Below are 14,042 nucleotides of genomic sequence, written 5' to 3'. Positions count from 1 at the left end.
ACCTTTTTACCATCTCGGAACCAGAGAAGAGTGGGATAGCCACGGACCTGATTTCCTGAACAGAGTTCATAGTGCTGCGTACAGTCAACCTACAAAGAAAGTTCACATTTCCAGTAAGTGAGCCTGCCTGATAAAAACGAGCTATTGGGTACCCTGGAAGTTTTTTTTTTTTTTTTTTAATATAATTTCTAAAACCCTTGATCTGCAGCATCTTTGCCAGCAAGCTGCAGTTTCTGCAGACTATTCCTAAAACAGGTACCCCAAAATTCCCCCGAACCAAGGGAGCAGCACAGCAAGATTCACTTTAGAGACGATTTATTTTCATTTACTTATAATGCTCATTTTTAGGAAGCAACATTTTCTCTTGAGCAGGTTAACAGGTAGAGAAGGGAAGCCTAGCCTGACATCCTGGGAGAGGCGAGCCTGGCTGTCGGTGATGGACGCCCACGCCAGTTGTAACGCTAGCTTAGAAATTTATTCTCATGTTCAAATTTAGAGTTTTAAATTCAAGGAGAAGCAAGTAGTCAATTTTAAATAGGAGTACTTGGTATATGATAAAGATAAAACTGAAAAGATGTTAAAATCAGATTACAGTATCAATTCTGTAAGCTCAATTTACCAACTGCCACAGCACTTCGGATTATTTCCATTTAAATTTTTATAAGATTCTGCTTGTTTAACATTTTTATACAACATTCTATTCTAAGTCACTTCTTTTTAACTTTTCTACTGACATTAAAATCAGCTGTACAGAGCTTATTTCTCACTATGTCAACAAAGTAGAAGAACTGTTATTTTAATAGATAAGACTGAAGTCAGAGAGCAGTTCCAGTGTTAGCCTGAGGCACAGGAAGCCTCCAACTACAACTGGGGGTGGGAAGGCATTTTTAGGGTCCAGTTATATGTCCAGAGATGAAGGGCCACAGCCCAGTTATTTAGACTCTGTCTGCTCATGCTTGGTTCTGCGAGAAGCCTCCACTGACATGAATTGAAAATAAAATAATCCCCTATCAAAGTTCAAAACATAACTTAAAGTAAGGATACAAGGAATGGGGAAGACAGAAGACAAGATTATTTTATGATTACATCTGATCTTTGTCCTCTTGCAAAGCGTAGTTCATCAGGAACCCTTTAACTGGTCAAAAGTGACTGCATCAAAGTCGTCTATAACCATGAGTTCATAACAATCCTCAAACAAAAGCTACTTTGTCATCTTTGGAGGACAACAGGGAACCAACTCATTATTTGTAAAACTGGCAGTAAAGGGGAAGAATCAGGCTTTTATCCTGTCTTTCCTATATGAACTGTGCCACTGGATAACCAAGTGATAAACGAGGACAAGTTTCTGTTGCTAAAAACATGAAGACAGGATGCTTAAATTACATTTACTGAAATGCTTTAATTTATTTATTGAGACTGAGGTGCTGAGAAGTTGCCTTAGGTTGGCCAGCCAGGTCTACTTGACTCCCAAATCTCTGCTTTTGACCATTTCACCATGCTGGACAGATCATCTTATTAACTATGGTCACTGGACACATAGTATTACTTCTGTATATAATTGGGCCCCTGGCAAAGTAGAAAATGAGATTTTTATTAAAGGATATCCAGGCAATGATGTCTGGTGGGTGCTGGAGAATAGATGAGATTAAGTGTTTGATGACCCAGAAGCTGCTCTGGATATTTCCAGAAAATCCAGTTACACAGAATTTGTTAGATATCGCTTCTGGCTCCTCCACGTAAAGTAGGAAAAGCTGGAAAGAATTCCAGGCAGCAGTGCAAGCTGAGTCTCACCATAGGGAGGGTCCCCTGCATGCCTCTGCGAGCACAGAGCCGAGGCTTCTTTAGGAAAGAGCTCTTGGGTGAGATCAAATGTGGACAGTCTCCAAGCACATCCAGTGAACATTCTCTAAGGCTCTGCTCCCTATCTTTGCAGAAAGGGCTCTGGGGCTGCCAATTCAGAATTGGCCATCGCTTCAAAACAAACAAAGGAGCCAAAGCCATAATTTATCTCTAAGCTGTGGAAAAGCCAGCACACTCGAAACCAGGCTGCCATCTGTGAAGGTGAAATGAATTATCAAGTGGCACACTAAATGGAAATAATAAATCAAGTTTGCGACTTTGTGCACAGAATGAATAATGGGCTACTCTGCTAATTAATCCAGCCAAAGGCGGTCTACTTCCAGTTTAATAAGGGCTTTCACTTACCTTGCCAATCTTGACAGTTTCGGAATGTTCAAGGCCCAGAGCCAGCTGCTCCCAGGTCGGAGCCAGAGCTTTGCAGTGACCACACCATGGAGCGAAGAACTTGATAAAGTGGTCGCCTTCCATGTGGAGCCAAGGCAGAGAAGGGGGAAAAGGGAGTGTAATTTACATCACACCTAACTAGAGATTAGCATCTAATCTTTGTTTTCTTGCAAAGCTCAGTTCAGTAGGAACCCTTTAACTGGTCAAAAGTGACTCTGCATCAAAAACGTCTATATCCATGAGTTTGTAACAATCCTCGAAACAAAAGCTAATTTGTCATCTTTGGAGGACAAGGAACTAATTCATTATTTGGAAAACTGGCAATAAAGGGAAAGAATCAGGCTTTTATCCCGTCCTTCCTATACGAACTGCACCAGTGGTTAATCAAGTGATAAATGAGGGCAAGTTGCTCTTGGCTAAAAAAATGAAGTCAGGATGCCTGAATTAGAATAGCATTTGGCATCTGGATGAATTAACGGATTTAGGCAGTGACTGCTGTGGCTGCTGACATCACAAAGAGACTTCAACAGCTATAAAGTCTTTTCAGAACCCCTAAAAAACATCAACAAAAACTGATAATGTCTCTTGATTCATGTACCAGTTCACAGGGAATAGAAAACTCAGGGACATGTTAAACTACGCCGTGGGGATACAATCAACAAAGTCCACACCGTGGGGAACTCTACAGGTCAAACAACCTATGTGGTAGCAAAGAAAAATGTAAGGAAGAAAAAGAGATGTTGGGGGTACATGGAGATAAAACAGACTTAAAAGAGATATATCAAAAAAAGACCAAACTAAGCTGTAGGGTTTAGAAACACACACTTGGGTAATGAAACCTTAAGGAAAAGCAAGGAGTGGTTTCCATAAAAGTCAGAAGGGCTGTGACTGACTGGGAAGGGGTACTAGGAGGCTGGCAGTTTTTTTCTTTAACTGGACAATGGTTACAAGGTGACTGCTTTGTCACAATTCACTAAGCCCTACATTTGTTTTCGGTATTCTGTGTTTTATTTTATACTAAAATAAAAGGTTTAAAAACTGAATATTACTACTTTGGCTAGGAGGAATAAAACCGAATCTTCAAACATTACTATTTGGACACCGAAGATTTTCTTCTGGGCTGTTTTACCTTGACCAGCCTGGGGTGTAAAAGATGTCAGGCCAAGACCAAACCAAAATCAGGCTGTGGCCAAGGAGAGAACTAACTAATGAACACTGAAATATGACTCGGACCTGGAGTAGGATGTTGCCACACCAATGCTCACAGAGGTACCTTATCACCATGGCAAGGATACATTGAAGGAAATGTTTAAAAACTTGCTTCAAAAAATTAGCAACTGATCTGCAAAGCTGAAACCAGGTCTCTCCAGACAGCTCTGTTGCTAACCTTGTGTGGGGAGGTGGAGGCAGGATGTCCAGGAACCCACAGAAGTGTCAAAGGGAAGTTGTAAAGGCAGGAGGCTACTTTCTGAGGAGAAATCCTCATGCGAGCAACATAGGCAGCATCTCTAGAACACTGCCCTTCAGTGATGACTGGCTTAGGGAGTGACCAGGCTGGGCTTCTGGGAAATAAGTCTACAACAAGGTGATTCTGGTAGCACATCCTGCAGTGAGCCCATGCCAGTCTCAAATTAAAGTGAATCCCCTGCAGGGGAAAAAACTCCTTGAAGTTCCACAGTTAGAGCACTAGTATAAATTAAATAACAACCTTTAATGAAAACAGAAAACGGTTGAAGGCATCAAAATTATTTTAGACCTTAAGTGTGGTGGGGGGAAACTTATTTAGACACTGAGTGGGGTGTCTAAATAACTTCATGGAACTTCATGTCTCAGCAGGCATGAAGTTACAAGGCCAGGTACACTTTTAAGCCCTTTACCACAACATTTCCAACCCAGTCTTACAGGAGGATTTCTCTCCATGGCAGCATTTGAGAATAGAGGTCAGCAAGGAAGCTAAATTTGCTTTCAAGTCATTCACTGCTGAGCCAACTCTTCTGAAATGTGTGAAGAAAGGAGGACTTATATTATTAACATTAGAAATTGTACATAGATCATTTTTAATATTTTTGAGACCATTTTCAGAAAATAAGATGTGGTCTAAGAAAATATTTTAAGTGTAAAAAACATGTATACTGATTCACATGCTGTAACAGTCTCACTAAATTCTAGTTTAAACAGATAAGAGAAACTTTTGTTTCTGCCTCAGGTCAATAAACATCTGATTAACATTAATATAAATAAACACTTCCTTATCCAGGGATGCACTGTATCCATAGCTCATGTACAAGTGTGCCCATTCACGATTTGTGAGGTCCAAATTTCCACACCTAAGGCTTTAGCTTAGCATCAAAACTGGCATTTTATAAAGACAGAGACAAAAGGAGGAAAAGCTTCTAAGAGGAGGAGCATTAAACAATGATGTTAAAGGGACTTGAGAGAAACCCTTGATAAGTGCCACAGATGCTGCTATCTATGAGTCCTCAAGTGGCAAAAAGGACAAGCCCAGCAAATCAAGGAGTAACAATAGTCAGTGGTTCTAAGAGGCGTGTATCCCACGGTGAACACCAAGGTTCGCCTGTCATACCTTGTGCAACGTGCAGCTCGAAGTTGCTTGCTGAGAGCTCATACAGCCCCTGCTTGAGCTCAGGGGCTCTGGGCGGTTCTACTTCTGGCTCTGGTGTCTAATAGGAAGAAACGAAACAACAGTCACTGAGTTCATCTGTGAAGACATAGTGAAACCCATCAAAGAGGTGACCAGTGTCTGTCTAGAACCTTCTGCAGATCTCCTCCCTCACCTTGCTACCTTGAAACTTTGTGGGGTGCTGGTGTGTTGAGGGGGACCAGGATAGGAACTAACTCTGTCGGGTCTTCTGTACGCTCAGTAAGAAGCCCCTTGCCAGCCTCCCCCTCAGCAAATGCTCTAGGACTGATACTTGTAGAAAGCAGGTGACAGCCAGCCCCACTTCAACCAGTCCTTTACTGCCCTAAACCCAACCAAACAGAACAGACAAACTAAAAGATAGGTCTACCCCAAATTAGCAATCTGTCCTGTTCTTTGAAATGTGACCTGAGATTTCACACAGAATACAAAATGGAATTCTTGATAGACTGGCTTTAAGGAAGAAGTACCTAAAGACACAAAGGTAGCAAACTGGACAAAACTGAGAATGAGAACCCACCAGAGAATAGGAGGGAAAGGCTACCCTTTATTCAAAAAAATAGCAAATAAACAAACAAACAAATAAATAAGTGAAGGAAGGTAAAACTCTAAAGGACTGAGAAAAGTAGGTGATGAGACAGTAAATTCAGACAAGTGAAAAGATGAGAAAGAGAAAACCACAGGGCAAACATAACTGTTCTTTTACGAAAGAATATAACTCATGACTAAGTTTGGAACTGAAATACACAACGAAGGGGCAAGAAGTGACTGAGAAGCATCGGTGTGTACAACTAAATGGTTACCACAGGAGTTACTGCACAATTATAAATTTCTCAGTTTCTGAGGCCACTACTGCTGGGGTGAAGAAAAGATCACATTACCATTTTGCTACAGATACATGGGTATTATTCAATTGTTACATGGCAGTTCATATTTCTATTAAAAAGAATATCCAAGTTAAGTCATTAAAAGCTTTAAAAGTAGTGACAGCTCAAAGCTGTACAGAGCTAGGACCTTAAAGCACCATGAAGTTTTCCTTTCTGTTGCTGGCTTGTCAAAACTTTCAAAGGGTTAAAAGGATGCCCATGAGAATTATGGCTAAATGAACAGTCAGTGAGTTCCAATAAGGTGAAACAAAACCCTGTATGTGTATGTGTAAGATGTTCAAAGGGCTCAGTCTAAAAGTGTTCATTTATGGCACTTAGGGGCACACTTATTCTTGTGCTCTGTGGCAGATACCAAAGCTGTCTCCATCAGGGGAACACTGCAGTATGTCACAGAAATGGAATACACTCTAAATTCTTCAGAAAGCAATCGGCCAATATTGATCAAGAGCCATAAAAGTGGTCTTGCTTTTTTTTTTTTTTTGCCTTGTAATTTTACGTCTGGAAATATATTCTAAAAATATCACTCAAAAGTAGTAAAAATGTCCTTTATAAAGATAAATGTTTCCTATAGCATTTCTGATGACAGAAAAAATTATAAGTAACTAAATATCCACTGACAGAGAAGAGTTGAATTATGGCAAATCTACATAATATATGATCAATATAAAGGCAATGTAACTACATAAAAAAACCATTAATAAACTGTTTATATTATAACTGTTTAAGAAAAAAATACAGAAGCAAACATGGAAATATAAAAATTGGGATGGAATATTAGGAATGGCAGGTTTTCCTTTCTTTGAGTTTCTTTACTATGGCTGTAACACTAGGGAGAAAAATTTAAATTTATCCTGTCTAAATATAAAAGTGTGCATATCAAGTTATTTAGGTATAAACACAGATGAAGAACTTTTTAAAAAGCTTTTGCTTACAATAAACAGCAAAGTTCAAACTGAAAAGGATTTTCACTTCACAGTATAAAGTTTGAATATTTGAACTTTTCTACAGTAAGGCACATTGTCATTGTTTTTAGCAATTATCTGAGATCCCTACTGCTCTGAGACTCTAGGATATGGCCTGTGGGTAAACTGGTTCGAGAGTGGTCATGGGTGGATTCCATGGCCATGCCCCTCCCACACAAAGAAGACAGGACACTGCCCCTCAGGACGTCTATGCTGAGCCTTGGCCTGGCCTCACAGTCTGCACTTTGGGCCATGTTTCCCCTAAAGCAGTAGTCCCCAACCTTTTGGCACCAGGGACCAGTACTCCCATGAGAATCTAATGCCTAATGATTTGAGGTGGAGCTGAGGCAATGATGCTAGTACTGGAGAGCAGCTGCAAATACGGATGAAGCTTTGCTGTCTTGCCAGTGTCCAACCTCCTGCTATGCAGCCCGGTTCCTAACAAGCCACTGACAGGTACCAGTTTGAAGCCCAGGAGTTGGTGACCCTTACCCTAAAGGGAAGTTGGCCCACAAGATGAAGTGTCTCTGCCATCTTGATACTGACTGCTGGTTTCTTAGAAAATTGGCTTTTTTGGTGAAAAGTTTATTTAAAAAAATTTTTTTTTTGAGACTATTAACTGCTCTTTAAAATTAGCTTCCTCCCATCAGAGAACATTTTCACAAAGGAAACAATTTGAAATTTAAATCTATGTGAAAGTTACACCTGCATATCTAGCTTTTAGGCTATGAAAGAGATACAAATAAATTCTCTGAGGTTTGTGGTTTTCCCCACATACCTAAAATTAGATTATAGTCTCTGGTCAATGCTTATTCAACACCATATTCCAACGTTCTTGACATACACTTATAGACTTTAAAATGTGAGGTATAGTTAGCCCTTAGGAAGCAGCTGGGTTTCTGATCAGCTGTGACATTTCGGGAGAGAGTTGACGGACCACACGGACACCCTGCAAAATGACACCAAAAGCAGCGGCGCCCTGAAAACACTGCTAGAATTGCACATGAACACAAACAACCTTCAAATCTGTAAACACCTACCTGATACACTAAAATAGTCCTGGTTAAGTTTTTAAATTGAAATTACATTCAGACTTCAGATACTCTTAATATTTCATCAGAAACACACAGCATGGGAACACTGGTCATCTTTCCCATCTCTCACTAATACAACACCTCAGACCATTCAAGTCCAACTGAGCCTCTCTGGTACTGAGCATTCAGCATTAATCTGAAAGCACGAAGGATCACTTAAGGAATAGTTTACAAGAGTAATGATTTATAACAAAGTTAATACTCCCAACGACAAATGGAGAGGGAAAGAATTATAAATTTTCCTTAATAAGTAACATCCTACACACAGCTATGTCTCTAAAAAATATCTCAGAAGTCATAGTTTCTATAATTTCCTGCTATAATCCTTAGTGTAGGGTGGAACATTAAGACAAAGTTTTAAGGGTATTAAATTATGTTATCAGCAAAGCTAGTGAGGGTCTTCGGGACCAAGGGCTGAGAAGAAAATGAAAGAATCACACCATGGGTATAGTGAGTGGCAGTAAGAGTGAGATGGTAGCTGTGGGAGGTGGGAAGGAAGAGCCAAGGCTGGCCCGGACTGGGTATCCTGGCTTAGACCCCGGTTGGCCAAGAGTCAATTTCTGATGTTAAGGAATTATTGTCAATTGAACTACATGTGAGAGTGGCATAGAGGTTATGTTAAAAGGTACTAAGTGCTTATCTGTGAGATGCATACTCAAATATTTACAAATGACACTCCATAAGGACTGACTTTGCAGATAAACAAGGGATATGGAGGCAGTTAAGACAGAACAAGACTGGCAAATGGGGATAATTGATGAAGCTGAGGGCTGGGTACATGGGACCATCTTCATTATACTCCTTCTTACCACTCATACATCATTAAGACTCTTCTACTTGTATGCATGTTTGAGTATTTCCATAATAAAAAGTTTTTAAAAAGTTAATCTTTTCCACTTACCTAAGTACTCAAAGTAGTTGAAATCATAGAGACAGAAAGTACAAGTGTTGCTGCCAGGAGCTGGGGGAGGGGAAGTGGGGAGTTACTGCTCAATGGGGACAGAGTTTCAGTTTTAGAGATGAAAAGAGTCCTGTGGATGGAAGGTGGTGGTGGGTGCACAACAATGTGAATGTGCTTAATGCCACTAAACAGTACACTGAACAATGGTGAAGATGGTAAATTTAATGTGTATCTTACCACAATAAAAAACAATTGAGAAGAAAAAAATGTTAATATTTACTTATATCATCAATGAGTTCTAAAAAAGTACAAAGTAGCCTCAAAATGGGAGCCTTACTTTTTCACCTAACCTGGCCTCTTTATTACCCAAAATGTAGGAGGAAAGACAGGGAGGGCTTTCTGTGTACTCACGGCAGGCTCCTCATTCAGCATCTGCAACATCCAGTTTTCCAGTGACTGGAAGTCCCGAGGACCTTGGTACTTCACAGCTTCTTGGCCAGGCTTGAAAAACTTCAAGCTGAAAGGGTAACAAAGGATTAGACAATGCAGATTTTTAAATCACTTAAAATTGCTCTGAGTAAAGAGCACTGTCTTATCAGGGAGCAAACTCATTTAGTGAAGTAATCAGAAAATGAATTATCAATGGGCTGAAGCCAGGCATGTCTCTGCTACTCTCTGATAAAACTTGAAAAAGAAAGAAAAATAATATTCTATGAGATAATATATTCTATGAGATAATATATTCACTTAATCCTAAACTTTTCAATGCTTCATATTTTATTCAAGAAAAATAAAGCTGAGGTGAACACATCAAGCCTAACACTTGAATTAACCTCCAAGTTGCAGGTGTTCAGTTGGGTATAACTCTCTGAACTTTTACCTGCTAGGTATTTGTTATCCTTACCAGGGTTCAAGTTTTTATGGTTGTTTGTTTTTAAATTAGAACTACAGTAGAAATAGTATTATTTTGCAATAAATATATTTCCAGGCTACCATGTCAGTTATTTGACTCTTACAAATCTGGGTATTGTGAGAATTCAAGTCTCCAACTATACGAACGATTTTGATCTTGGTTGATACAGTCTATTCACTTCTCCACAGAGAAGGAATTTTTTTCCTACACATATTAGCCTCTGAAGATATCTGCAGACAGAATACAGAGCATTCAGGTGAGTGAAAGACACAGCCAGAGGCTGAAATTAATACTTCCAGATTCTGTATCATTCTACTGGTAATGGAAGAATATGCTCATAATAAAACTTGATAGAGGGTGTCAAAGAATGGGGTAGAGGGGATTAATTCTTTTACTGACAGAATAGAAGGTGTCAAAAATGAGAGAGAAATGTGGCTACTGACAGAAAAAAGAGAAACACAGACAAGTTTTTTTGGGCGAGCCTGCCTGCTTATCTAAAACACACCTAAAACTTCTATAGCATGTACCTGGAATTTGTTAGTAGATGCCCAAATATGCAGAATGTAAGGAGTCAAGATACACAGAAATCAGAATTGTAGGTTTGAGTAGCTAACTCCCCAAATGCCTCAAAATGAAGTTTCATAGCTTTATGAGAAAACCAACACACTGGCTAGAATAGATACTGAAATTAAAACGGGCTTACTGGCCTCACCCAGAAGCTAAGATCCTGTGGTGGGCTCAGGTGACATCCCTAATGTGCCTCCAACGAAAAATATATGCAACGCTTTCTCAGTAGCTTATACTCTCATTAACGGTAACAAAAGCCAAAATCTAATAGATTTGAACAGTACACCTGTGACTTCATGAAATTTAACATTTCAAACAACTCCAAAGACCTCATCATTATGAATGCCGGCACCCATTTCTGGAACTGTGTAAAGCTCTGGAAATGTGTGTTTTGCCCAGAGAACTAGAAGATACTTCTGGACCTCATGTCCTTTCTCTCTTCCAAGTGCCTTCCTCCATCAAAGAGCTTCAGGACAAAAAAAAAATAAGTGGATCCTCAAAAGATCAGAAAGGACCAGCTATTGTCAAACTCATTCTCCATTTCTTTTTCAACTTTAAAAATCAGTAAAACCTACATTATACTGAGTGAAACAGGTCAGACAGAGAAAGATAAATACCATATGATTTCACTTATATGTGGAATCTAAGGAACAAAAAGAATAAACTAATCAAAAACAGACAAATACAGTGGACGATTTGGTGACAGAGGGGAGGGGGCTTGGGGAGCTGGGAGAAGCACAAATTAGTAGCTGATAGCTGGGCACAAGGATGGGGAGCACGGCATGAGGAATGCAGTTAGCATTAATGTGATGGCTAGTGGAGGGCCAGGGAGGGAGGGAGCAATTGAGGGAATCGTTTTATGAACAATATAGATGTCTAACCAATGTACTGTATACTTGAAACTAATTTAAATAAATTATTTAAATTTGTAAAAAAATCAGTAAAACCTAATATGTAATATTTTCTAATGTGGTATGCTTTGCATAAAATAAAAATAAACAATTTTTAAAAATCTTGTTAGATTGAAAATCTTTCTACCCAAATCTTTCTTCCTTAAGTTCTTAAGGCCTAGGGATAGAATTAGAGCTTATTTTACAGACTTTTCAGTCTGACTTCAATTCCCCCCATAGGTGGAGATGAAAGTGATGAAGAGGGGACCGCGGGGTACAAACCCAAAGTACAGCTCCAAGTTTTTCTGCTATTACCAAACCTCCACACAGGCATTTGGGTTTTTTTAGTGGTCTATTTCTTTTTCAAGCAGAATGCAGGGGAGAAAATGCCCATTTATGGGTCACGCTGGAAAATGGTATGATGAAAGTTCTACTACAATAGATGAGATGGTCTTATGGGTTGAATTGTGTCTGGCAAAACAGATCTGTTGAAGTCCTAACCCACAGTAGCTGAGACTGTGACCTTATTTAGAAACAGGATCTTTATAGAGACAAGCAAGTTAAAATGAGGTTAATAGGGTGGGCCCTCATTCAATATGACTAGTGTCCTTATAAAAGGGGAAATTTGGACAGAGAGAGAGACTTGCAGACAGGGAGAGGACCCTGTAACGATGGAGGATTGGAGTGATGCACCTTTAAGTCAAGGAACACCAAAGACTGTCAGCAAACCACCAGGAGCTGGGAAGAGGCAGGATGGGTTTCAGAGGTAGCATGGCCCTGCTGATGATTTGATTTTGAGCTTCTGGCTTCCGCAACTAAGAATAAATTTCTGTTCTTTTCAGTCAGCTGGTTTGTGGCACTTTGTTACGGCAACCCTAAGAAACTTTCAGTGCTGTCCCTGCTCACATTTTCTCAGATAAGAAAGATTATTTTCTGGCTCAACAGGAAGACCTTAAAAACATTTTTCTGAGCATAGTCAGCCACCCCTAGGGGCATGGGAAGCCAAATTCCCTCCCTCTCTAATCCTTTCCTCCAGTTAAAGGTATCCGGGAAACAGTGACATAAAAGTAGATATACTGACACACCTGTGTTTAGGCATTTACTTCCATTATCTGATTCAAGTCTTGCAATGTCTCTATGAGATGGGTACAGTTTTAGAGGAAGTAAAAGCTCATACAGGTAACTCTATGAATTCCCTAATGTGACTACATTTTATGCAGCACACTCTAACTCCTGAATTAAATGAAAAAAATCTCTTCTCCAGCACTTGTGCAGGGCTGTCACGGTCACGGAGGTTCCTTCCCAAACCACATTCAGCATAATGTAAGCTCATTTTAGTTATTTTTACAACACGAAACCAGTGCATGGTTTTCTTGGGGAGACCAAATCTTCTAAATGGAAATCAGGACAAATGATCCACCATGGATCTTTTAAAATCTGTGAATAGCATCTATGGAGTTGCAGCCAGATAGCTGGTATAACCAGATACACTCTACTCCCTTCTCTGATGCCTCCTAACATTTGCCCTCTCAGCCCTATTATAGCTCCTATTGTTCCACCTTCCCTATGACATAGTTTTTGGTGTACACAACCACACGACTATAGCCAGACATTTAAGAGTGGACATCACAGCCAACCATCCAACCATCTCTGTTGCCCCTGTACCTTGAAGTAACAGGCTCTCAACAGGTAAGCATCTAGCTTACTGACTGCTTCTTTGGAATGCTCTCCATTCAAGCAGTTTACTTTAAAGGCAATACTATGAAGCATAGGTCAGTGATGCCTTTTAGGTAGGTACATATAGTGGGGAATTAGATCTCTACTAACCTGACTTAATGTAGACTTGAATTATGGCACTTAGATTAGAAAGCATTCACCAAAGATTAGAGTCCTTTATGGAAATGCCAAATTTCCAAATATTAAGGGAAACAACATTTATTGGCTATGCTCAGATCAGTGTCGGCACACACATTATTTCACATAATAATGCTATGGGAGGTGAGGTGGGTATCAGCATCCTACTTTAGACTTAGAGGTTAAATAATATGACCAGAGCTGCATGATAAGTAGATGGTAGAGCTGGGATTCAAACCTTGGCTTCTAAGTTTCAGCCCCAGAGTTCCTTCAACTTTTCTATGCTGACTCTCGAGTATGAAGATAAGCTCAAGTTTTATATAGCATTTACTTAACTCATCAAATTTGACAAATATTTCGGGAGTCGCAATGGCCGGCTCCTTCCCTATCCTTCTGGAAACAGCATCTTCCCTTTTTTGGAGAAGGGCTCTTTACTCCAACATTTGCCATGTGGTCTGAATGGGCCTGCTGTCTTTCTACAAGAGCATGACTCCCCAGCAACAAGGGCAGTTCCCAGAATAATCACCCCACGTAAGCTGGGCCAATTGGTGATGGGCCCAAGTTCACCATGGCAACAGAGAGATGCAGAGCCAGAAAGTTAAGTCACCTTAAGGGAGACACACAGCAAACACAGGCCCCGAAGCCCTTGGAGCTGAGTCTCAGAGTTTCTCCCACAGCCTACTAATTAATATCCTCTTTTGTTTATTAAGTCAGTTCCAATTTGTTTCTTAAAACCAAAAAATGCTTTTAACTGTCAAGGGAGTAAGTAGTATCACTTGTCAGAACTGCTGTACTCCATTTTGTTACCTTTCTGTCCAACAGAAACAGTCCTGTGCTAGTCGAATAGGAAATTACTCTAGAAAGGATGCTTAGGAATAATAGTGACCAAAAATTCATACTAAAATTGATGACAAAGTCTGTTTTCATTGTGTAAATGTGAACATCAAATGAGACAGGACCTCCTGGAGACCACCATTTTTGTCTTGCAAACACATGTTCTTATAAAAGGAAAACCCATCACGGATTAATTAAAGGATTTTTCCAAAAAAGGTACAAAAAGACATCTAATAT

General features: G+C 39.8%; 1 protein-coding gene across 1 annotated transcript in view; it reads right to left on the bottom strand.

Moving 5' to 3' along the window:
• Positions 1-14,042, bottom strand: part of TXNDC5 (thioredoxin domain containing 5) — a 21,668-nt gene that overhangs the window by 7,205 nt on the left and 421 nt on the right. The window contains exons 2-5 of the mRNA XM_006909283.3: positions 9,159-9,264; positions 4,829-4,925; positions 2,206-2,321; positions 3-89 (exon numbers count right to left, since the gene is read on the bottom strand). Coding sequence (XP_006909345.1) covers positions 3-89; positions 2,206-2,321; positions 4,829-4,925; positions 9,159-9,264 — 406 coding nt within the window. The remainder of the gene's footprint in view (positions 1-2; positions 90-2,205; positions 2,322-4,828; positions 4,926-9,158; positions 9,265-14,042) is intronic.

The sequence above is a fragment of the Pteropus alecto genome, unplaced genomic scaffold, assembly GCF_000325575.1.
Source record: "Pteropus alecto unplaced genomic scaffold, ASM32557v1 scaffold121, whole genome shotgun sequence".
Lineage (NCBI taxonomy): Eukaryota > Metazoa > Chordata > Mammalia > Chiroptera > Pteropodidae > Pteropus > Pteropus alecto.
The sequence above is the reverse complement of the archived record's forward strand: the minus strand, read 5'-3'. Positions and strand labels throughout refer to the sequence as shown.